The sequence below is a fragment of the Euprymna scolopes genome, chromosome 7 (genome assembly GCF_053919585.1).
Source record: "Euprymna scolopes isolate OS-2025 chromosome 7, ASM5391958v1, whole genome shotgun sequence".
Lineage (NCBI taxonomy): Eukaryota > Metazoa > Mollusca > Cephalopoda > Sepiida > Sepiolidae > Euprymna > Euprymna scolopes.
Window position 1 is genome coordinate 42,909,898 of NC_136488.1, and position 27,700 is coordinate 42,937,597.

Here is a 27,700-nt window from a genome sequence, read left to right on the forward strand (position 1 = left end):
AGAGAGAGAGAGAAAGAGAGAGAGATTAAAAAAGGCTATGCACATTGAAGTCATCGTATGGAGATGTATTTAGACAGTAAACAGGATCCAATCAGTGACACACTTTAAAATTAATTGCTTTTTACTTGCTTCCTCATCTCTTTCTTTCCCTTTCCAGCACTGCTTTGAATTAGATATTATTATTACCTCTTGTATTATTTTCCTTTGTTAATAATAGATTATTTTAATCTTTTCTTTAATACATTTGACTGTTAAACATGGAGAGAGAGAGAGAGAGAGAGAGAGAGCGAGTGAGAGAGATACTGCATAGAATGTTGAAATCTTGATTTCCCCTATAACAAACTTAAGACATAAATCTAAAAGTGTTGCAAATCAATCGTTCCAAAAATAAATAAAAAAAAATTACAAATATAAGTTCAAGATAAATTATCTCCCTTTGTTAGCATTATACAACGTGAACTATTACGTCATTATGAATAAAATGTCTGATTCTATTAATCACAATTTAGTCGAATTATAACTTTCACATTTTTTATTGTCACTTTAAAAGTTCATATCATATGACCATTATTTCAATCAGATGCAGTCTAGCGTAATATACAGTTTTGTGATTTAGAAATGTCCAATTATTAGGAGGTGCCTTAAGTAAGTTTCCAGACTTTTTCGTATGGACAAATTTATTGATAGTACACACATTAAACTTTAGTCCCCTTTGAAGTTATTTCCGTCGGCTGCACTGCACTTTTGTACCTTTCCAACAAATTTTGGAAGGCCCCATCGAAGTCCTTTTGTGTGAGCGTGTAAATGGCCCTCGTCACAGCCTCTTTCATCTCAATTATCTCATAGTTTTCTTCGAGCTTAGGGAATAATCTAAAGTCACAGGGGACAAGATCTGGACGATAGGAAGGGTGAGGAAGTGTCTTGATTCCCATCTTGGTCAAATTGTCTGTGGTAAACATGGAGTTGTGGACTGGTGCATGGTCCTGGTTGAAATGTCACCAAACCAATTTGCAGAGTGCTGGCCTCTTCCGACGGAATCTCATCCTTAACTCTTTTAAAACTTCAACATAGAATTCCTTGTGAACTGTCTATTCATTAGAAACCCTGTGCATGTATATCATGCCGATGCTGTTAAAAAAGAGGGATCATCATAAGTTTATGAGTGGATTTACTCTGTCTGGTCTTCTTGGGTCTGGGAGAGCAAGCATACCCAACTGGGAATTCTGTCTCTTGGTCTCTGGGTCCTAGCAGTATATCCAGCTTTCATCAAAGATCACCAGAGCATCAAGAACGGGATCTAATTGATCAGCTCAACCACCTTCCTGTTGTCATGTCAAGGTATTTCTTTCTGATCTTCTAGTAGCACCCTTGGGAGAAACTACGCGCACATCTTCCGCATCTTCAGATCCTTGCAAATAATTTTGTGTACAGTTCCCACATTGACATAAAACTGTGCATTTATTGTCTATATATACACACTACGGTCCTTATCCATGAAATTCTTTATTTGGCCAATCACCTCCGGTGTTCTGACTTTCTTTACTCCTCTCATACTTCTCATCGTGCCTCACATACTTCCTGCCTTCCTTGAATCTCTTATGCCACTCAAAAACGGATGATCGATTCATGCAAGATGGTCCAAAAGCAGTCTGAAGCATTCCATACGTTTCTGTGGTATTGTTTCAAGCTTAAAACATACTGTTATTACATATCGTTTTTCTAAATTGTTCTCACGTCCAGATTTCATTTTTGAATTTTTCCTGCTGTGACAACCAGGCTTTAGTAGTGTATTGAAGTAGCTGTTCATTTAAACTTAATTCATAAGAAATAGTCAGTCATCGCATAAGATGTATAGCAATAACATACAGAATTTTCACGGGTCTACGACAATTTTAAATGCCTGAAAAAAAAAAAAACTTTCGAAACTTATTTAAGACACCTCAAATCTGGGAACCTATGAATAAATCAAATATTGTTGTTTATGCACACAAATTTCGTCGTAGGACAATGCTTCCCACAGATGGATAGAACAAAGTAATGTGGTGTTTGGTAACAATTTGATGAACGTGTAAAACATGCGTTGATGGTTTGAGAGATTTCCGTCTGGTGATTCCATTTTTCACCTTCAACCAAGATCAGTAATGATAAGCTATAAGCAATAGTGTAAAAGAATATGGCAAAAAACAACGTGTGCTGTAGCATAGTGTCTAATGTTACAACTCCTACTATATTGGGACATCTGGAACAAAGAAAAATACTGAAGCTAGACAGGTGGGTACCACATGAATTGAAAGAGCATAAGGTCACATCTTGTCTTGAAATTTGTTGCTCCCTGCTATTAAGGTAGAACAGATTTCTGTTTTTTGTACAGTATTTTAACGTGAAAAGAAAATGTTTTTTAAACAATAGCAAACTGTCAGCAAGATGGCTAGACAAAGATGAAAACGCAAAACCCATTCTAAAACTAAAATTCCATCAAAAGACGTTAATGATTTTGATGACATTCTTTACATCTTCATACCTAATACGAAATTCATTCAGCTTCGAAATGCCATTGTACAAAGAGGTTTCGCCCTTATTCCTATTTCTGTAAATCTTATTGACTTGATAATGTAATAAAGTTACTATAAAGTTACTATGTAAACTTACTCTTTATATTTTTAACTTATCCATCGTTTGCTACTCTTAAACGAGTAGAGTTTTTCTTTATCCAGATTGGGTTACCTTATCACTTAAAATTTATTTTTTAGCTTATGTTTTTTGTCCGTACATATAGTCCTATAAATTTGTTTTTTTTTTGTGTGTATTTATATTCATATTAAAAAACCCTTTCTCTTCATTTAAAAAGAAAATACAACTTTGCTATATATGGGTCGTGGAATTGCATTCATCTGCAAAATATCTAGCTAATTTGCATATTCTTTTAAACATTCATTTTAATTAATTTCCTATTAGTTTTTCGGTTTACTTATAGGATTATCATCTTTAGTTAACTTTTACGCGTAATTATATTCATGCAGATATTCTATATGATTTATACTTGCGTAATATTTACGTAAAAAAGGTGATAGTAAACACAAACCTCTTTCTATACATATTCATATATGCTTATATGTATTTGTTTTAAAAATGTTGACTACCGAACTCCTCTGTCAGTTTTTGGTCTACAGTGTATTTGAACCCATGCGAAACTTTATATTTGGGGTTTACCCAGGGAAAATCAGTGCAGAAGTGTGAAAACTAAAAAACTGAAATTTGCCAGGTGAAGATCGAACGACGGCATTACGAATATGCATGCGTAACATAATAGCTAAATAGCTGTTGGTTCATGTTTTAATGTTTAGTCTTGCAACAAACACGTCTTCATTGTTCAGGAATTAACGTCAAAAGAAAAAGTAAATCGTAAGCTAAACTTTTTGGTTTCGATTCTTGTGATGGCAGCGAAGCGATTTTTTAACAAACTTTTTAAATCATTACTACATATTGCATATTGGCTCCAATATAATATAATTATTAATACGAAATCTACATTAATCAAAAATTAATATTTAACGTATTTTACGACCGACCAATGCTGAGCGGCCTGCTAATATATATATATATATATATATATATATATATATATATATATATATATATATATATATATATATATTGATGTCAGTTTGCGAATTCATTTCTTAACAAAGTCGAAATTAAAAAAAAATATATCATGCATATAAAATATTTCCATCTATTATATAAACCTTACCTGTCTGTTAGTGTGTATGTATGTATGTATGTATGTATGTATGTATGTATGTATGTGTGTGTGTATGTATGTGTGTGTATATGTATGTATGTATGTATGTATGTATGTATGTGTGTTTGTAATTCTCGCTAAAACTTTCGACACTCGCAACCAACACTGACAAAATTAGTACCCTTTGAAAGTACTGTCTCCCGGCAGACAAATATAAAAAAAACTGCCAAAAAAAAATTAATTCTTTCATCGTCAACGTGGCCATTTGTACAAGGGCTCACTTTTTTTCCCCGACATTTTTACAAATAGAGTTCACTTTTTTCGTTGTCATCATACGCCTTGCAATGACTAGCCTCATTTCGAAACCCGCCGACATCGATTGTCGCGGTGGTCGCGGAGGCTACACTGTTAGCTTTTTTTTCCCCTTCTTTTCATTCTTCGCGTTACAGGTTCTAGCCTGGCTACTGCAGCTAAATATTTTTTTTCGTTCTCGCGGGTACTCGCTGCTATTTTCATGTTTTAGGAAGTTGGTTAATTTTTCTTATCAAAGAAACTACTGTTGATTTTATACCCCGGACCTTTTTACTTGTGCGGTGATAAAATTTCTCAAATGCACTTGTGATGTTAGGCTGTATCAAAGTGTTCAATTTGCTCCAAATTGAACTGTTCCTTTTTTAATCGGAGCTTTTTGATAATCGATTTTTTTAAAATATTTATTGGAGATATTTCGATACAAAACCTATCTAAGAACACTTCCAGACACATAAAGCACATTGTGTGAAATTTTAAAGAAATCGGACCAGCCGTTTCGGAGTCTATAGAGAACAAAATCATACACTGTAGAAATGCAGGATGACTTATTCGCTCGCTTGCATGGACTAGGCATAGACAGAGAAAATCGAGAATAACTGACCGCATAGAATTCTAAATTTCATGATGATATTAATAAGAGCAGAGGGCGTTTCGATCTTGTGCACCAAAGCTGATTTAATCGCGAAACCCTCCCCACCATCACTACACTTATCCACTGGCTTTTCAATCCAAAACACAAAGTATCCTGGTCCCACCTCCATCAAATCGTCTTTCTCAGAGAAGCGAGTCTTTGATAGAGCAGCTATATAAATATTTAGTCCCTCGTGTTCTCCAGTCACTAGTGCTATTCCCCGTGTTGGGCGCCTTAATTTATCAATATCCAAAAGAGTTAGCAACTTTCAACAAGCGATGTTTATTTGTAATGCAGTTTAGCATACATTTTCTTCATATTTTTGTTTCTGCATAAGCGAATAACCGTCAGTTGCAGGCTCTGACCAGCTGGAGTTGATACACCTTTTCTAGCATCTTCCTATAAAAGATAGGCGAGCAGTGCTCTCCTTGAACAGAGCTGACCAACTCCAAAAGTATCCACCGAAATCTTATCTGTCAATGAAAACATGATAGCAATGTGAAAATAAGACTCTTGCAGTCCACCTGTAGATTTGTGACTATGCACATCTTAATTGTTAAGTTTGCACATCTCGCCACTCTTTCAGCACCATATGACTCTGAATAGTAACTTAAACAGCTGCAGATTTATAGACATCGGTACATCATTGTATTTAATGGATGTGTGCTTGTACCACATCTACACCACCCTCTAAGCTTTAAAAACTATGACCCAGTGACAAGCAGAAGGAAGATGATCAGTAGTTATTTCGGTCGCAGGTTTGAAATCGAAGTTTTTTTCTCCTACACAAGTTGCCTTCACGACGGCTAAGGAGCACCGTCTGCATCATCGAGGAAAGACTATCCCGCGTCAGATTCCAGCCTGGTATTTTCTCAGTTTCGCGGTAAATATGCACACATACACGCACACACACACACACACACGCATACACACACACACACACACACACACACACACACACACACACACACACACACACACACGCAAGCAAGCAAGCAAGCATATATAAATAAACAAAAATAAATATTTCCTTGGAAATATATTTCAATTATTTTTAACGTTTTATTTACACCAATGTTTAATTTATGAAACTCAATGTAATTAGCAAGCATTTAACAAACAAATGACAAAAGGATATATTCCACATTTCATGACGTTGACTATCATACAATTTATTCCTTTAATTATGTTAACATTTGCAATTGTTGACCGCAACTGTTTCGTAGCGCAGAAACATTCATTGAATTATTATATGAATCAATGAATCCATTTTGCCCCTAACTCCTCAGAAGAAATAGCAACTATCAATCCATTAAAAAAAATAAAAATGCATTTCGGCATGATGACAAAATCCGAAATTGGAAGAGACGTTGCACTTATTTTTTATTTTATCTTTTATTAGGTATGCGAAAACTATATATATATATATATATATATATATATATATATATATATATATATATATATATATATATATATATATATATATATAACTACTTCATTTACTCACACAAATTTAATATACGAAAGTATAGATTTATGCGTAAACTTTAAGTATTTACTTCAAAAGTGCTCAATACGTAGGTAGAGCTATTTAGTAATTTATAAAATATATATGGCGATTAAGCTACACTGAATATTCTGCGTTTCATCCACTGTAGGATTCGTCAGGCTTATGCGCATAAGCCTGACGAATCCTACAGTGGATGAAACGCAGAATATTCAGTGTAGCTTAATCGCCATATATATTTTATAAATTACTATATATATATATGTACATATATATATGTATATATATATATATATATATATATATATATATATATATATGAGAATAATTAAAGTAAATGTATCTACTTATATGTGCAAATCAGTGATTTTCGGTTTTAAAAAATATTATTAGATGTAATATTTTATATAAGACAATCCCAGCCAAATATAACTCTATGTACAAGATTGAGCAAATGAATCTATATTTTATAGTTTGAAAAAGTTAATCTCCAAATACGGAAGTTTTTATTGTTTGAAAACAAAGAATACAATTGAATACATTTATTTAATTTATTTAATTGTATTTTTTCAAACAATACATATTCTGTATCTGAATATTAACCTTTTCAAATCATACAATTTTAATGCATAAATTTTGAAATATATATATATATATATTTCTCGTTCTCGCAGTATGATAACTCTCCGTGATATCAGAAGGAGGGTAACAGGTATACACTTTCTTGCCCAAAGGTGACCTAGAGCTATGCAAGGAAGGGGCGTTCATCTTCTTGATGTATTATGTATACTATGCATATACATGCATACATATATATATATATATATATATATATATATATATATATATATATATATATATATAATATAAAAATATAACACGGAAATTACATAATTGTCGATGCAATAATTTATTTCAACCTTATGGTATTTTCAAGCATCTAAACTAGACAATTACATTTTAGATCAAAAATGTAATTGTCTAGTTTAGATGCTTGAAAATACCATAAGGTTGAAATAATATTTGCATCGACAATTATGTAATTTCCGTGTTATATTTTTATGTTATTGCTCTGTTTACCACATTGAGCTCTCATACCCGGATTTCCTCCTAGAATTATTCCATTATAACACTATATATATATATATATATATATATATATATATACATTTATATATGTATATATATGTACATATACATTTATACGTATATGTGTATACTCATATACATTTATATATATACACATATACATTTATATATATACACACATATACATTTATATATATACACATATACATTTATATATATATATATATAAATATATATATGCAGTAAAATAGTTTTCAGCATTCAGCATTTCGATATGATTGAAAGTTAACTCATGCTAAGAAATAAATGTTATGAAAATAGGATCGTTGCGAGATGCTGTCAAAAGTCGGCCATCAAGTCATGCGATGGTGTCATACCATGTTTTGCAAAAGAAATGCTTGGCGGGAAACGCGGTTTCTTTGGATGGAAAAAAAATACCCCGACATTGGTGCCGGCGTGCGTGTGGGAGTTAAAAGTTAGGGTGTGTGTGTGTGTTTTTTTTTTTGATGGCTAAGGTGGAGGACTAGATGGGTTGGAGGGTTTTCGTTGGACACAAAGAAGCCAGAACCCATGACCGAGTTTTCTGCGGGCAACAATGAAATGCGAGTAAATATGACTTCCTCGGACGGAATTCGTTCGAGGTATTCACGAGAAAAATGGGACACAAATATGAATACAAAATCTGTTCACATATTGTATTGCTCATATATGCACGATGCTATGCTGCTATATATATATATATATATATATATATATATATATATATATATATCGTTAGTCAATATTAAAAAAAAGCCAGATGATGTATATAATAATCGTATAATACACTTAACCATGATATCTTAATTTATGCATATTGCATTTGTGTTATTATAGGATAAATCGTCTATTGTATATTATATATATAGAAGGAATAATTTGCCATGTGAACTAATTCGCAAAAATAAATAAATAAATAAAAAATAATAATGATAATGTCGTTCATCAAATTTTGTCTGTGTTTGTTTACAATATCCCTTCAGCTAATATTTGGGACTGACGATCTTAAAAATAATCTTTCTTCTCTCATAAATAAAAACTATAATTTTCCAGGGGAATATTTTATATTACACCGGCCAAGGTTATATCGGTGTGTATATGCACAATTTTTTCCGATTCCGATACTGATTCTGATAGCTTCAAAAGTTCCAAGTTCCAATTTCCCAATTTTCAATTCCCATTAATCGTCCTTTGCAGTATTACCCGGCCTTACACGAGGGTGGCTTTGATGCCTTTTTATGCCTATTTTGATCTGTATCTTTGGTAATTCCAATAATTTCTTTTTTTTTTGTAATTCTTAAATTATTTTAGTAAATTTTGGTTATATTGACACCTTACTGATCAACATAGCCCCCACACATGGAATGCAACGTGCCAGCAACAATCCAATTTCTCTGATTTGTTCCTTTCGCAACTATTCTTCCATGATTTCTTGAATCGTATGCGAAACCAATGAATCAACATCGACTATCTATTAATTGTAAGAATTTATGTGGTTGTCGCCGTATAGTTCTACAATTAGTTAACTGTGTCGAAGAATTCCTAATCATATGTTGTCGGGCTTACTACTCGTGCTTGGTTGTTGGGGCCTATGTTTTGTTAAACCGACATATAAAGAAAACTTCGTCACATTTGCACTTAATATGTATGTAAACTATTTTGGTATTTCTTCAGCATCAGTTGTTTGTCAGTTATAAAGTTTAATTTAAGTACCGTAATATTCCAGTTTTATATTGAAAAAATAATAGATATTTTAAAAATATATATACACACACGTAAATTTTTTAATCTTATAAATAAACTTATTTCCAGTTAATGAAAAAAAAACATTAAGAAATTTACGTGCCTACAAACCACATCATGCAAAACAAACAAACAAATACAAAAGAACAAAAAAAAAAAACCAAAACAAAACAAAACAAAAAAAAACACGTATAAAATTGTTTGCAGTTAATGAAAAAAAAATTAAGAAATTTACGTGCGGAGTTTGAACCTACAGACCACGTCATGCAAAAAAAAAAAAACAAAAAAGAAAGAACACGCTATCAACATACACACAGTAGAGTTTTCACGGCATGTTATTCTATCATTGTTGCTAAGCGACAACATGAAAAAATGGCGTTACCGATGATAGATAAATTAAAATAACGGTGTCGATCATCTATTATCGGTAATTATCGGAGGTATTCTGACACAACACTTAACTAAGATCACTCCCAGACTAATACACTATTGTTCTTTAAATTTTAAAGAAAATCTGTTCAGCCGTTTTGGCGTCTATAAAGAACGAACTCACACATACACACATAATATAATTTTTTATAACACATTTATTTTCAATATCTGAATTGTATGGGAACTAGAATAATAAATATTTTTATATATTTTTTTCTTTTTACTCACGTTCACTCCTAAGAAGACATATCGCCTCTTGGATCATGCCTAAGAAAGATTAACAAGATGTTGGTTTACGTTACATTTAAACCTCTGCATATCAGTACAGCCAGGGAAACAGGTAGCTAGAAAAGGAATTCCAAAGTCTAGCTGTTCGAGGAAAGAAACTATTAGAATAGAAATCTTGCTGCAATTTAGAGACCTCAACAGTGAAGGGGTGAGATTTTGTTGCTAAGCAGGTTTGTCGGGGATATGTACGTCGAGGGTGCACAAGTGCAACGAGTTCATCAGAGCACATTTCATTAACGTATTTGTAAAACAGACACAGAGACGCAACATTGTGACGATGGGACAGGGGTTGGAGCTTAGTTGACAAAGTGGGACCTAATAGATTGGAAACTCTTTTTTGGACACTATCCAAAGGGAGAGCCGAGTAGTAGATGCACCAGCCTAGATATGGCAACAATACTCCATGCATGGGCGAATGGTGCCCTTGTAGAGGTTCAGGATACTCTCAGGATGATAAAATATAATAAATCCGCAGACGTACCTCTACACCGTACTGTATACCGATACTCTATGGCGGACTGGGATAGCTTCCATAAATTCATATCTGATCTACCTTTCCATTCCATGTTTAAAAAGAGTGTGTCCTCTATAGTATCAGACCTGACCAAATGGTTAATTGTAGGCATAGACCGATTCATACCATCCAAAAAATTCCAACAAAAACCTAACAGCCAGCCATGGTCCTCCCCTGAATGTGCTGCTGCCATCGCACACAGAAATCACTTTTTCCATAGCTACCAACGTAATAGATGCACTGAAACTAAAGCTGCTTTCAGGACCGCCAGTAACCACTGTAAAAGAGTAATAAAAACTGCAAGAGAACTATATGCTCAATCCGTTAAATCCAAAGTAGCTGAGCTGCGGCTTGGTTCCCACCAGTTCTGGCAAATAGCAAATAGGATCCTGAACAGAAGTGTGCGTTCTATCCCAACCATTATCAATGGACCAGAGGTCATTTCTACAGCATCCGACAAGGCCAAACTATTTGCCAAGAACTTTGCGGCAAATTCTACCCTATACGACGAAGGCCATCAACTCTTCGTCTTCCCTCCTATAACAGAGAACACGCTATGCAACATACAAATATCTGTGCGTGAGGTCGCCAAGCTAATCAAGAACCTTGACTCCAGTAAAGCAACTGGTTCTGACGGTATTCCAATTATAGTGTTAAAAAATTACAACCAGAACTTGCCCCCATACTTACCAAACTGTTTAAGCGTTGCCTTAAAGAGAAGTGCTTCCCAACACCCTGGAAAACTCATCAGTATGTCCTGTATTTAAAAATTCAGGTGATAAGTTATCTCCCTCTCAGTACAGACCAATAAGTCTCCTGTGTGTCATGAGTAAGTTGCTGGAATCCACAATAAATAGAGAAGTAGCCAACCACCCCAGCAGAAATAATCTTCTTAGCGACACGCAATATGGTTTCCGTTCTGCTAGATCTACAGCAGATGTACTAACGGTTATATCTCATAGGATTAGCGAATTTCTCGACAAAGGCTTCATTTCTAGGGCAATTGCTCTTCACATATCCAAGGCCTTCGACAAGGTATGGTATAAAGGCCTGCTACACAAGATTTCCAGCTACGGTATAACTGGAAATGTTTTCTCGATCATTAAATCATTTCTCTCTGATAGGCTCATAAGAGTAGTGGTTGATGAGCAGAAATCACAGGCCCACAGTATAATTCCTGGAGTCCCTCAGGGATCCATACTGGGCCCAACTCTCTTCCTGATCTATATCAATGATCTCCCTAAACACATACTAAAATCATTCGTTGACATCTATGCTGATGACAAGACTATCTATGGCAACACATCAAAGGCCGTAAATGATGATGTTCTCTCTGATTCTCTCTCCTCTGATCTTGAGCGCGTGGTACAGTGGGGGAAGAGGTGGCTAGTTACCTTTAATGCATCTAAGACCAAGCTCCTATCTCTACATTATAAATGCTCTGATCCCCATCTGGCATCAATTGAAATGGATGGCTCTCGTCTAGTTTTGATAAGCTTATGTGTTTAACCTTTACTCCTGATCTGAAATGGAACACATATATCAAGTCTGTGGTCAAGGTCGCTGGGAAAATGGTGGGATCCTTCTACCGCTCCAGAAGGTATCTCACTAATGATGCAATTCTCTCTCTAAAAGCCAAGTACGTGCAAGGATTAAGTACTGCTGCCACATCTGGGCAGGAGCTGCTAAAAACAGCCTATCCTGCATTGACAGAGTACAAAATAGACTTCGTGGCTTAGTGGGGGATGCCCTTTTCTCTTCCTTGCAACCTCTTTCATACAGAAGAGACGTAGCGAGCCTGTCTTTGTTCTATCGTTATTTCCATGGCAAGTGCTCGCATGAGCTCCATTCTCTGGTCCCCCCTCGCCAATCTTTTTAAAAAAACACCCGACTAGCTGAAACCACCGTCAATAATTTCCCCCACTCCTTATCTGTGCCTAAATCAAAACGTAGATTCCATGAACAAAGCTTCTTTCTTAGGACTGCACGCCTGTGCAACTCTGTTCCACTTGCCTGTTTCCCTCCCGACTTCAACCTGGATGTCTTCAAGTCCAACACAAACAAATTCCTGATGAACCGCCCCCTTAAGTAATGAAGCTTTATCAATTCTCCAATACTATTACTACACTATCCCATTGATTACTGTACACACAATAACCCTTATCTCCGAGTGGCCCTTGGGCCTTGATAAGTGGTGAACTCCATGTAAAAAAAGTGGGAGTAGTCTTCTAACACGATAGAGGAAACCCACCTTCTTTGCAACCGCCTTCGCAATGTACTCAGTGTATTTGTTTCAGTTCATATTGCCCGTGAATGTTAGGCCGAGGAGTTTGAAGAAAGAATTCTCAGGTAGAGTGTTATTTGTCATGGATATCGGTGGTTGGAGAGGCGTCTTGTAATTGTTTAGGAGATCAACTTAGTCTTACTAGAATTAAATGTTACCATCTATTTGTGGCCCCATTCCACTACGGTCTGGAGGTCATTTTCCAACGATTTTGCTATTGTCTTAGATTTATGCATCTAGTTCTTCCCTCATGCATGTTATAGAACGTTGCATCATCAGAAAATATGCCCATCTCGGACACAATATTATCAGGGAGGTTGTTTATGAATATGAGGAATAATAGTAGTCCAAGGATAAACCCCGAGGCACTCCCGCATTAATGTTATGCTACTTGGATGTATTTCGATCAAAGAAGACCTGGATGGTCCTATTGTTTAAGAAGGATCTAATTATATTTAGTGAACGTCCAGTTATACCGTACGATTTAATTTTCAATACCAGCCCTTCACTATATCACCTTAAAATGTTGGAGACTATTCACGTTCGACTTTTCAAATAAAGAGAATACCTCCTGGGTTTGAACGTGATTAATCTCTAGGGTATTCAACCAAAACGCTGTTTTATTTTAATCGTTTTCACACTTTTTTTTCTCCCCGTAAATTGAATAAAATGCAATTTTAATCGCCTTTTCATTCTTTGTTTTAAAACTTCCTTCAATACAGCTTTGAGAAGCGAGAGTCGAAACCGGTCAGCTTGCTCCCCATTTCTCTTTCTTTCCTCTCCTGTTCCCCTCTTTCCCCCTTTTTGGAGAGAAGATTAAAGGAATATATTTAAATTTACTTTTAATCATGAATCATAAAAGTTTTCCCTTCCTAATTGCAATATTTAAATTTTATATCCCTAAAAACATTATGAAATATGTCCATATATATATATATATATATATATATATATATATATATATATATATATATATATATATATATATATAAGTACAGAAATACATTTATTATAGAATAGAGAGTCTGTATTTAAGTATCTGCTTGCATGTGTCTATGACTTCGTACGTAAATCTTTAGCTTGACGACTTAACAGAGAGGGTCTCCTTATTTATTGAATTTATTAGCGCGTATAATATTTGCTAGTTCGACTGTAAATGTCTTCATTGTGATCGAGCGAGGTCACATTTCGTGCTCTCTTCACAAAGAAGATGGAAGTCAGTGACGGGGATAAATTAAGGAATAAAAAGAGAGAGAAAAAAGAACGAAATAGATCAAAAGTAAGCAACAACAATATAAACAAAAAACAGAAAAAAACCCATACGCACACAAAAATAACACATAGGAATTCATTTTTTGTTCATTTGATTTCCCTGTATAGTAAATAAAAAGAAATTCTTGTGTTTTGTTCAAACACCTCCGCATTTGGCTGTTCGTCGAACACTTAAATACGCCAATGTCAGAAAGTTTAATATATAAATATATAGATACCTAAATCAACAAATAGAATAAATGGACGCATAAATAAATAAACCAAGCAGAACGACAAACTAGGTTATTTTACCGTGAGGTAACCTGATGTTGTCCAGACAAGCGGCATACTTGTGTTGTAGTTATTGTGTGCGTAAGGCATGCTAACCATCGTTGAGTGGTGTTAGGCTGAAATCGGACATTTTTGTATCTGATGGATTTGTAACTTAAGTTGAATTTGAATATATTTTTTGTGTCATTTTCAGCACCAGATCTTCCCAAACGGTCAACCATTTATTAATAGCCAGGTTTAACGCTGCTTAACTTCTGTAAACTTATCGGGACCAGTGTACAAACATGATTGTAGCCATCTTAGATTCTTTTGAAAGGACATACTGTTATGTATTACTTTGCGATAACATGCATTTGCAGCCAAGTGTAAGCATAACACCGATGAGATTGTTTAAGTATGAGCAGCAAGTTTAGCCAATATTTCCACTGCTGGACGGTCTTATCTCACTCGTGAACAAAATGTATTCCAAATAAATGTCTGCAAAAACCTATCTGTTGCATAAAGATGGGATGCGAACAGACGTTAAAGTATGATATTAAGTTCTAAATTTAAACATGGAACAACTACTTATGAGTGGTTAGTTTCATCATGTGACTTAGATAAGGTTTGAAGTAAGATTTCAGTTATTCTTTAAGTAGTTTTACTCTTGTTTCACCTCCAAAATAGGTATATTGCCACTTAAAACATAGGCGGTTACTATTTTAAAATCGTGCCTAACAGGGGACATTTGAGCAGCGAGATATCTGTCTACATTACATTTAAACTTCTGCAGGTTAGTACAGTAAGGGAAGCAGGAAATAGGGAGGGAATTCCAAAGTCTAGCAGCCAGAGGGAATAATATATATATATATATATATATATATATATATATATAGAGAGAGAGAGAGATTAGTAGAAAAAATTCTAGCATCTAGTTAACTTAACAGTGAATGGACAAAATTTAGTTGCTTGGCGAGTTAGTCGGAAATATAAACGTCAGGGGTACACAAGTGCTATTAGTTAAAACTGACACATATATGTGACATTGCGGTTATTGGACAGAGGTTATAACTTAGCCGATAGTGCGGGACCAATTAAATTTGAGACTGGCTGTTTGACACTGTCTAAGGAGACACTACTGGTAAATGCGCAGAACTAGTATGTGTTCAGAACTGAGCCCAAATTGAACATAACATGATGGTGTTGTCAGTCAAAGTAGAAAAGTTTAAGCAGATTCTTATATTCTAGATTTGTAGACAAATCGGAAAACAAAGATAACTGAAAGAAGGAGATGTTGCTGGTCTCCCTCCATTTTATCTTTATTTGATGAAAGAGACACAACTAAGTTCTAATCTCTGGTTCCTAGTCGTGAGATTCATAGCAAGAAACTGTCTTACAACCACAGGCAAAGTACAATCCTTTCATCTTCTATGTGCTTAGGATCAAGCGGAATTTCCATGAACATACTTTCTATTAAATGATGTCCTATCTGTAGGATACATTGCCAAAGAAATATTTTCCAACTGATTACAACATAATTGTTTTCAAATACGTTGCCAATAAACACTAGTTATAAAACTTAAATAATCGAACTTAGTTGATTCTATGAATCATTCAATCATTTTTTAGCTAGCAATAATTTCATAATAATTCCGTTCTTATAAACCTAACAAGCTTTTCCGTTTGATAAGATTTGACAAATTATTCCAAAATAGAAAAGAAGTTTAAGAATACTGTTATACATCATTAGAAATGCACACTCTTTTGGATTTACTTGTAGGCATACGCATGAGTTGCATTGATAAAGTTTGACTAGGGACATCTCTTGTCTAATATAAAGATAGATAACTGATTGGTGGTTCGATTATTACTATGGACCAATATGAAGTGAGTTTTCAGTTTTAGTTTTTTTTTGTTTTTTTTTACACAGTGATCACCACTTATCAAGGCCCAGAAGCCACTCAGGGATAAGGGTTATTGCAAGTACATTACGTTAGTGTGGAGATTTGATGAAGTGTTTACTTAAGGGGGCGGTTCATTAGGAATTTGTTAACGTTGGACTTGAAGACATCCAAGTTGTAGTCAGGTGGGAAGCAGGCAGACGGAACAGAGTTCCATAGGCGTGCAGTTCTAAGAAAGAAGCTTTGTTCATGGAATCCGCGTTTTGATTTAGGCACAGATAAAGAGTGGGGGAAACCTTTGACAGTGGATTCAGCTAGACGGGTGTTTTTCGTGAAAGATTGGCGAGGGGAGACCAGAGATTGGAGTTCAGACGAGAACCTGCCATGGAAATAACGATAAAACAAGGATAGGCTCGCAACGTCTCTTCTGTGGGAGAGAGGTTGCAGGGTAGAGAAAAGGGCATCCCCCACTAAGCCACGAAGTCTATTTTGTACTCTGTCAAGGCAGGATAGGCTGTTTTTAGCAGCTCCTGCCCAGATATGGCAACAGTATTCCATCCTTGGACGTACTTGGCTTTTATATAGATAAAGAATTGCATCAGTAGTGAGATATCTTCTGGAGCGGTAGAAGGATCCCACCATCTTTCCAGCGACCTTGGCAACAGACTTGATATACTTGTTCCATTTCAGATCAGGAGTAAAGGTCAAACCCATAAGCTTGTCAAAACACGGGGCCTCACCCAGACGAGAGCCATCCATCACAATTGATGCCAGCTGGGGATCAGAGCGTTGATGATGTAAAGATAGGAGTTGTGTTTTGGATGCATTAAAGGTAACCAGCCACATCTTCCCCCACTGAACCACGCGCTCGAGATCAGAGGAGAGAGAATCAGAGAGCACTTTGTCATTTACAGCCTTTGATGTGTTGCCGTAGATGGTCGTGTCATCAGCATAGATGTCAACGAATGATTTAAGTATGTGTTTAGGGAAGTCATTGATGTAGATCAGGAAGAGAGTTGGGCCCAGGATTGTCCTCTGAGGGACTCCAGCATTTATATTGCAGGCCTCCGATTTTTGTCCATCAACCACTACTCTTATAAGTCTATCGGAGAGAAATGATTTTGAGTTTGAACATCATTACGTAAACATGTTTTACATAAAATGTACAGAAAATATAAGAATAATATTTTTCATAATAGAAATAGTCGTCCTGCCTGAAAAATAAACAGAATCACGGTATAGACTTTTTTCACAACTAATATTGCACAGATATTTAAAAGGAATTCAACACAATAGAGCTGATTATATAGTTCGCGACGGTTTGAGTTGGGCTTATCATGCACCCAATGATAAACATTTTTAGTTTCCTGGAGGTTACGCCTATTTTAATAAAAGGGGGACTGTTATAATATTCTACTTTTAAATCCCGCCCATTTTTATTTTTGTCGCTATCTCTACTTCTAATATATTTTATTGTTTTAGATGATTTTGATAGAGTTTGTGTTTTATTTTTACTATTATTATGGTTATTGTTATTAATAATATTGTTACTATTATACGTATTGTTCTTGGGGGTTCCCTGGTTGTATATTGTCCTTTAACTACTATATAAAATAAATGATTTTAATTAATAAGGGATATGTTTTCCCCCGTTTCTGTTTTTAACCTATACGCACAAAAATCAGGAGGCGCCAAGTCCGTTGAGAGTGCAGGTTATCGTAACGTTCAAGTTCGCATTATCCAATATCCAGGAAAAGCTAATACAAGATAGTGTAGCAACAGGTGGCATCATACAAGATCGTCTAAAACGAGATGACGTAATAAAATTATGTAAATAATACAGGAAAAGTTGTTTTAATTTTTTATTTAAAATGTGATGGCAAAAATACAAGAATATCAAAAACAAGATGGCGTAATAACAATTATACAATCATCATCATCATCATATCGTATCTGAGGATTCTGTTGCTGGTATAGGTTCCCCCGATATTTTTCTAGCCAGAATTATTCCTAGAAATAAATCGGACGCTAACGGAAGGAATCACGAAAAAGTTGCTAACATCCTAAGTGAAAATGATCTTCGTGGAACGAACTGGATTCGAACTTGTAACACCCAGGTCGTTAGTTTGGGTCGCTAACAACTTCACCACCGCCAGCTCTCAACTATGTATTTATACTGGGAAATAAATTTGTGTTTTTATTTCTAATTAATGTGTAAAGGCTAGGGCTTGGACAACAGCCTATTCTTTTCATTGTTTTGACTCTCGAGTCTGTATCCATTAAAATATTTTATATATTTTATATAGAGTGACGTGGTTCGGAGTTGATTAATTGTGTCTAACGGTGTCGGATATATACTCGAGAGTCAAAATCATGATAAGAATATTCTGTTGTCATAGCCCTAGTAATGGCATAGTACAAGAATATATAAAGCAAAATGGATAATAAAAATTAGGCAATAATACAAGAGAAAACCAATGTGTGCTTTAGTTTTATTTAATGTATACGTGTTGGTATTGCTATATATATATATATATATATATATATATATATATATATATATATATATATATATATATATATATATATATAGCAATACCATATATATATAAAAGTGAAAATGTGTGTGTGTGTGTGTTTGCCTACTGAATAACTCTGTCAATTTTCAGTCTAGAGACTTGAGATTTGACATAAGGAGTATTGAGATTTGGGAAAATCATTTTGATCGGTTTTCGGCCAGACATTTGGCTGTCAAGTGGCCAGAGTTCAACGATTTGACTTTTGAAAACTCTACCAAATTCCTCCGCCAATTTTAGATCTAAAGACTTTAAATTTTAGATGTAGGTAACTGAGACATGGGTAAAACTTTGTATTTAGACTTGAGACCAACATAATAAATGTTAAGGGGTCGAAATTGGGGTCAAAGTTAAAAAAATTGACCTCTTCGATCTCTACAAAATTACTCAGACAATTTTTTATTTAAACATTTGGAATCTTACATGAAGTGCATTCACACGTAAGGCAAATTATGAACAGAGCCCGAGCAAAGCCAGGCTGAACTGCTAGTTACGAAACAATTTTGATATGATTAAAACTGTCGAAGCAATCCTTATCTACATATTTTACGGGAGTTTGTGTAATGTAAATAAAAATTGGTAATTTCTAGTTCATTTAAGCTCAGTTTTATTTTTATTATAACGATCTTTTCTTTTAATCTGTTACAGTGCAAGGTCAACTGATGTTGTCCAATCAGTTAGTGAAAGTGCTTCTTTCAAACCAAAAGGAATATATTGAAGGAGTCGATGAGAATAAAATGTCTTTGTTGCGGAAAAAATCACAGGAGAAAGTCGAGGTAAGTTAGACTAATTTTTCGTAATATTTTTAAGTGAGTTATATCCTTTAAAAAGTAGTAATAATTTCACATTCATGAACCAATACGGCAATTATCCGTAACAGTCGTTGGTTGAATTTTCCACAATATTGGCATAGGCACATGAGGTGAGCAATATATATATATACATACATATATATATATATATATATATATATATATATATATATATATATATATATATATATATATATATATATATATATATATATATGCGTGTGTGTGTGTGTGTGTGTGTGTGTGAGTTTTTAGAATGTGAGAAATTATATATAATAAACTCCATAGCCAAACAACGTCGCAGTAGCAGGGCGCCCGGCATTGCCCGTTCGTAAAATACATTTAATTTTGAAAATGTGAAAAGGTGAAAATGTTTGTTTTTTAAAAAAATAATTATTAGATCAGGGTTAAGGTTTCGAATGAAGCAAATTTCATATTTTCCCTTTTGGCAATGGTTTCAACCATTTGTTTGATTAAAAATTCGATAATATGCGAAAACTCTTATTTTCTTTAGTGGTCTTATGATTTTGACCAGGACTGTATGTATATATATATATATATATATATATATATATATATATATATAGTCTTTGAAGTTTTTAACATTTGAAAACACACAAAAAACTATTTTTTATCATTCATTAAAAAAACATCTAGTCAGTAAGTCATTTAATCACCTGCAATCACTGCATCAACTCTCAAATTTACTATAATACCAATTTTTATATTTTTTAAAGGATCATCAGTTGTTTACCATGAAACACTGTTTCGGGGATTTAAAAACAAAACAGTGTATTACATCATGGCTCCCCAGCAGTGTTGATCAAACACCACCACCGTTAATCTTAGGAAGAAGACAAGTTACAAAAATTTTTTTCCCCAATTTCCTATTCTTAATTGTAATTACTAACCTTTTCATAGTATAAAAATGAATTTCTTACCTGTGCGATTCATCAATTTCCACATTTAAAATGGATTATATTTATTTGCTGTCCACTCAGCAAAATGTGGCACAAGGCCGGAAAGTGGTAACCAAGCAGGCTCCCCTAAAGGAGGGGCACTCCTGCAATTTTAAAAATTGCCTGAGTAACCCCGTCGGCATTCCCCGGTCGGGGCGCCTCAGGCAACAAGCAATAAACTTGCCCCACCGGAAAGCCCGGTGGCAAGGCCTGGGAGGGTGGACCTCCTAGGTATTACCCAGGCGGTGTACCTCAGTCCAACAGGTGCTGGGCCGGTCTCCGGCCCCTCACCTGTTGGGCTGAGTGTCAAGTGACGGATCCTTGACTGGTACTATCCATTTAAAATGGATTATATTTATTTGCTGTCCACTCAGCAAAATGTGGCACAAGGCCGGAAAGTGGTAACCAAGCAGGCTCCCCTAAAGGAGGGGCACTCCTGCAATTTTAAAAATTGCCTGAGTAACCCCGTCGGCATTCCCCGGTCGGGGCGCCTCAGGCAGCAAGCAATAAACTTGCCCCACCGGAAAGCCCAGTGGCAAGGCCTGGGAGGGTGGACCTCCTAGGTATTACCCAGGCGGTGTACCTCAGTCCAACAGGTGCTGGGCCGGTCTCCGGCCCCTCACCTGTTGAGCTGAGTGTCAAGTGACGGATCCTTGACTGGTACTATCCATTTAAAATGGATACATTTTTTTTAATTTTTTAATTTATCAGTCTTGTATTTATAAGATTTGGATTAATCCATTTAACTACTTATCACCCCCACTATAGTTAGTAGTTTGTATATTTACATTCTTATTTATTTAAAATTAGATATATAAAGGTTAAAAATATTTTATTTTTACATATATACATTTTTTTTTTTTTTTTTTTTTTTTTTTTTTTTAACTATATAAATTTATGATATGTAATTATAAATACATTTATACATTGCTAATATAGTTTTGGATTTACTTTATCAATATAATCTGGTTTATCTTAAACGATTCAAAAGCATCAGGATAACGAACAAATGCTTTATTTAACTGTTTAAATATTTTATTTTTATCTCCACCTTGTTTTATCATCCTTATTACTAAGCTAGAAACTGGTGGTATAAAATCTGTTAATTTTAGAGTAACGCGAGCTATTCTCAAAAACTCTGACATAATGGTTCCATAAAACACAAAAACGGGGCAGGTGCTATCCTTATGGGGCATACGTACTATTTTAAAGGGGAAAGCGTTTCTTTTATCAAATATTTTATAAAGAAAAATTCCATCCTCAATTTTTATATCTAAATCCAGAAATGTAGCCTGTTGTCCTCTATGTTCACAATTTAATTTTAGTTCGTTTGGATATATAAGATGTTTATTTTTTTCGAATTCATCATTATCGTTTATGCATATAAGGTCATCTATAAATCTCCTACACCCATGAAAGTTATATGTTTTAGATATATCTGTTTTTAATAATGATGACATATATATATACTCGAGTCTATGTAAATACAAATTTGCCCAAAATGGTGCCGGATCCAATCCCATTGGGATACCTATCGTTTGGAGTAATATTTTATTTCTTATTTGAAAATAGCATTCTTTAATAAGATAACTTACAAGCATTTTTAAAATACCTTTAGAAATACTATTTTTGCTATTTTTATTTATATATATATGAAATTTCTGTCTGTGTGTGTGTCTGTGTATGTACCTTCCCCTTTCAAACTACTCTGTCAATTTTCAGTCTACAGACTCGAGATTTGACTTAAGGGATATTGAGATTTTGGAAAATCTTTTTAATCGGTTTTCGGCCAAAAATTTGGCTGACAAGAGGTGAAAGTTTAAATACTTTACCTTCGAAAACTCTACCGAACTCCTCTGCCAAGTTTGAGTCTAAACACTTGAAATTTTAGATGTATGTTACTTGGACATGATTCAAACTTTTGAGCGCAAAAAAAATAAATGTTAAGGGGTCATAATTGGGGTGAAAGTTAAAAAACTTGACCTCTGCGGTCTCTACCAAATTACTCAATCAATTCTTGGTCTAAACATTTGAAATTTTACATAAAGTGTAATAGATATAGGGCAGGCTTTTGAATTGGTTTTTGGCCCCAAATTTTGCTTCCAAGTGGTCAAAGTTTGAAAGATTTTACTGTTGTGATTTCTAGCAAACTATTCAGTAAATTTTGGGTCTAAACATTTGAAATTTTACATAAAGGGTATTCAGACATGCAGCAAGCTTTTTAATCTGTTTTTGGGCGAAAATTTGATTGCCAAAAATCAAAGTTGAAAGAATTGACCTTTGCAAACTCGACCAAACTCTTCCGCCAAACTTGAGTCTAAACACTTGAAATTTTAGATGTAGATTACCTGGACATGAGTCAAACATTTATATATATATATATATATATATATATATATATATATATATATATATATATATATATATATATATATATGCGCATAAAGTTATGGACAGTACATAGCACCCAAGCACAACCGGGCTGAACTACTACTGATTTAAAAAGTAAAAAAAAAAAAAGACTTCTACGGCACCACCGAGAATCGAAACCAAAACGTTTAGCTTACAATTCATTTTTTCTTTTGTTAATAATGCCTAAGCTGTGAAGACATGTTTGCTATAAGGCTAAACATTAAAACAGGAACCAATAACTATTACGTTACGCATGCATATGTAAAATTTCCCATGGGTTCAAATACCTTATATATGAAGTTTCATTTCTGTAGAACAAAACTGTAGAAGGAGTTTGGTAGTTTTAAACAAAAATATATATGCATACAAGCATATATATATATATATATTTATATATATATGCATGTATGTATATTTATATATATATATATGGAAGAAGTATTGTGTTTACTTTAAGCTTTTTACGCAAATATTACGCAAGTATAAATCATGTAGAATATCTGCATGGATATAATTACACGTAGTAGTTAACTAAAGATGATCATACCATCGGAAAACCGAAAAAAATTAATAGGGATTTAATTAAAATTAATATTTAACAGACCATGCAAATTAGTTAGATCTTTTGCAGATGAATGTAATTCCACGACCCATATATAACAAAGTTGTATTTTCTTTTTAAATAAATAGAAAAAGTGTTTTTAATATGATTATCAATACACAAAAAAACTCCAAACATAGGCCTTGATGTCTCGTCAAAGTGAAATCTTGGTAGTGGTACAAAGGAAAATGGAGAGGATAATGTTGGGCATCACTCTATAAGACAGAGAGACAAACATCTGAATCCGCCAACAAACAAGAGGTATTGACGTCAATACTGCCATGAAGACATCCAAATACAGATTGGCAGGGTACGTAGCCAGACAATATGACAACAGATGGCCCATTAGAACAACGGAATGGACATATAGTGAACATAAGATACTAAAAGGAAGACCATGAACGAGATGGAGAGACGGCCTGATACAACACATGGGTCCCACATGGCAGCAGACACTTGGGACATGGAAGGGTTCCCCATTGAGTGATAAAACCCTTATTGATTGATTGATTGAATATGTTAGTAATAAAGAAAGTAGAATTCGCTACGTAATTGTACATCCTGTTAATTAGCGAACATGTAGCTTTCTAACTTGTTATAAATGTGGAGGGGTGAACGACAGTGTTTTTTGTTCTATTTTTGAAAGCGGTTCTACAGGAATTGGACCAAAACGAACTTCAAACTATGTACATAACAGGGGGCGCGTTAAAAATAAATGCCTTTGTTTAAAGCACAACTGAACCATGATACTTGACTTTTTCCTTTTAGACTAAAATTCAGTCCATTATCACTGCACAAGCAGAAATGCCAGGCATATAAAATCAACTATAGGTTCTTTGATATGACAGGGGAGAGTTGTAAATTAATGTTTTTGCTTGCACAACTGAAACATGATACTGGACATGTGAATTTAAAATTTTAATTAAAACTGTTGCATATAAGTTAACTATGTTACTGCTGGTAGGCATATGACGCTTCCCTAATGTGCACCGCGATGGACTCTAAACTAGAGCAGAAATCAATCAATTTGATTGAAAATCGCTTATATTCCAATCAAATCGATTTGTTATCTGCACTAGTTGGGGACCCATCGCGGTGCACAGGGAGGAGCTTCACATGCCTCCCTGAAGTGACTTAATCCCCAATACATTGTAGTCTATGTTACACTGTAGGGAACCTACTGTTGATTTTATACAGAGTGGAACGATGAGGTTGGCGCACTAAAGAAAACAACACTACAGCTTTATTTTAAAACGAGCCGGGGTGCCCTGCTTTGCCCAGTCGTAAAATATGCTTAAATATGATATTTTAATTTGTCCAGATTTCGTATATATTATTATAGTCGTGATTTCAAAAGTAAAAAAAAAAGTATTTGGGTGCCATCAGCTAGACTCGAAACCGAAAGTAACATGTGGCACAATTGAAAACGACGCTTTTGGGAGAGCTGGGCGGGGGGCTTCTACATTAATTAACCCTGTGCCTAACTTGGTCTGTACTTGTGAGCTGCAGATGTGTTAAGCAGGTGCTTGTGATTTTGAAAATGTTCTGGTATGACTCAAGCCAAGAATGACAGTTTGTTTATAATATTGAACCAAGGCAAAACGATATAAGATATTAGAATTTCAAACCCGAAAGAACTCATGGATACAAAAACAAAACAATGTTTAAACATTATGTACGAATCTCTCTCTCTCTCTCTCTCTCTCTCTGTCTGTCTTTCCCTCCCCTTCTCTCTCTTTCAATGAAGAAAGAGAGAATTAAATATAATTCTATTGTTTTAAACAGTTGACGCTTGCATTCTGGAGTCGGCAGATATGACATAGTATGAGTCTGGTTTCAACTGGTCTTTATAAAAATATTTTCTTCATGGTTAAATCTTAAATAAATTATATTTCTTTTTATAAAAATGCATTTGTTCGCTATTTTTGTATAAGCGTTAAATTTCAACATGCCATTAATGCCGACGATGGAAAGATGCCTGTGACGACACAATGAAGACAAGAAGCGACGCATGCCAGCCGTTTATAGCCGACATCTCGACCCGTTTTTTGTTGATGTTTCTAACATGTGCCTATCGTTTGTATATCGCTGGATATCGTTTAATCCCCCCCCCCTCGGGGAGCTGGTTGCGTTCCCAGGACGTTTCTCAACCAAGTAACTCTCCCTGGGGAAATGATTGTGTCATCTGTAGCATTCAAAGCTGGTGACGTTACCACTGTACCAACGTGACACGCATATGAACTGATTAAAAATGAACTAAGATAAATGTACAAAATGTATAACAATTTTTCTAAAGTTTGACTCCTCCTTTACCCCTTTAAAAACTATTTTAACGGGCTAAAAATCCTTAAAAGAACGGTCCGTAAAAATCCAATCATTTGAGGCCCCTAGCGCCCCTCTGCGACATTTAGTTTTGGAGAGTTTGAAAATATGGAGACAGACAGATAGACAGACATAGTGAGTTTCATAAATTAGACTTTTATTGAAAAAAAATCAATTCAGGTAACTTAATTAACTAGTAGACCTTACATGTATTCAATGTAACCACCTTCAGCCTTAGTACCGTCTCGATACGGGTCTAGAACAGGAGGCATGCCTTTTCTACAAGCGCCGGCGGAAGCTCGGTGAATACCCGGTAGATGGCGGCGATCAGGCTGGCTTTGGTGTTGTGGGAGGTCATGTTAGTGATGTTCCTGACATATGACCAAAGGAAATAGTCTAGCGAATCCCGGTCGGGTGACAAAGGGGCTACTGAGAGAAGGGTACAAAGTCGTACCACTCCTTTTTAAGCCAAGCATGGGTTTCTATGGACTTATGAACTGGTGCCGAGTCCTGCTGCCACACTAAAGGTCTGCCATCGCCCACCTGATTGCACTTGGGGATCACCACACACTTCAACTCATCCAGGTACACTTTACTGTTGATTTTCAAGCCGATTTCGAAGATATGAGGTGGCATGATGTGGCCCTCACACGAAAGATCATAACCGTGTCCAGAAACTTTGTTTTCATTACCCTGAGCACGTTCCTGTTATTCGTGGCAATCGAGCGATGTAATTTTAGGGTGCTGGCAATGGTCCTGTTGTCATAACTTGGATCGGTAGTGAGCATGTATTGTACAGCGGCGCATCTCCGATCTTGATCATTGAACATTGTGTCCTTTTCAGACATGATAGAAAGTTCTTATCGCTCTTGGGATTTGTACACAACTGGCTAACTAGTCGATGGCCTGCAGCAAAAACAGAAAACCTGTTTTAGTCAAACGAAAATGGAATCATGTCTTTCTAGGGCGATAATTTTATCGTTACACCCTGTAAAAGTATTTTTAAATATATAATGACTTCAATTAAAGTTAAAAATGGAAACGTCAAATATCATAGTTCAGTTGTGCTTTAAACAGAAACATTAATTTCAAACGTGCCCCAGTCATATAAAAGAGCCTACTGTTGATTTTATATCCCTGGATAAACTGCTTGTGCGATGGGGATGGCTTGAATTTAAGTTTAAAATTAAAAGTCAAGTATCATGGTTCAGTTTTACTAAAAAAACAACAACATTAATTTCAAACGCGTACCTGTCATATCAAAGAACACACTGTGTTTATATGTCTACGTGGTAATAAAACTTCGCAAATGCACTTATCATTTTAGACTGCATAAGGAGGTAACTTTGGTTAAAAAAAATTTTCGGTTATAGATTGTCGATACTTATCGAAGACATTCTAATATCTATATAAGGACACTTCCAGGCGTATAAAGTACCTTAGGTTAAAATTGTTTTGTTTATAAAATTCGGCCCAGCCGTTTTCGAATCCATAGGGAACAAACTTCCAACATACACAAACACCCACACAAAGTTCCTTTCATATAATAGTAAAGATAATATAAGCAGAACTTATCAAAACTCGAAATTCAAGTAATTTATATTTGCATTTTTTAATTCCTCCTTTAAGATGTAACCATAAATTAGAGGCATTTTCTAGGATAAGCATCATACAATGCAATTTAATCAACATTAAAATAAAGATGACAGAAATTAGAAGTTCTGATTTAAATCTGTAAGAGGAGTCACAAAAGTACCGTAAAACTGTCAAGTTTGTTGAATTAGTTTTACAAGTCTCCTGGAACTAGTATTCTACAAAATTTTAGAAGTGCATATAGTAAATACTTTAAAAGTATTTATGTAGATTAAAGCTGTTTTCGTATTTTATCCTTATTAAGTTCGAATTTATATATTTATATGTTTTCATACAGACAGGAGGATTAATTTAGAATTAGATAAGCCGAAACCTCATATAGAATGCATAAAACCTTTTATCCATAGATATAGATGTTT

General features: G+C 34.8%; 1 protein-coding gene across 4 annotated transcripts in view; it reads left to right on the plus strand.

Moving 5' to 3' along the window:
* LOC145279696 (uncharacterized) overlaps positions 1-27,700 on the plus strand; it is a 615,039-nt gene that overhangs the window by 263,385 nt on the left and 323,954 nt on the right. For all 4 annotated transcript variants that reach the window (XM_080130975.1, XM_080130976.1, XM_080130974.1 and 1 more), the window contains one exon: positions 19,231-19,358. In XM_080130975.1, the coding sequence (XP_079987101.1) occupies positions 19,231-19,358 (128 nt within the window). The remainder of the gene's footprint in view (positions 1-19,230; positions 19,359-27,700) is intronic.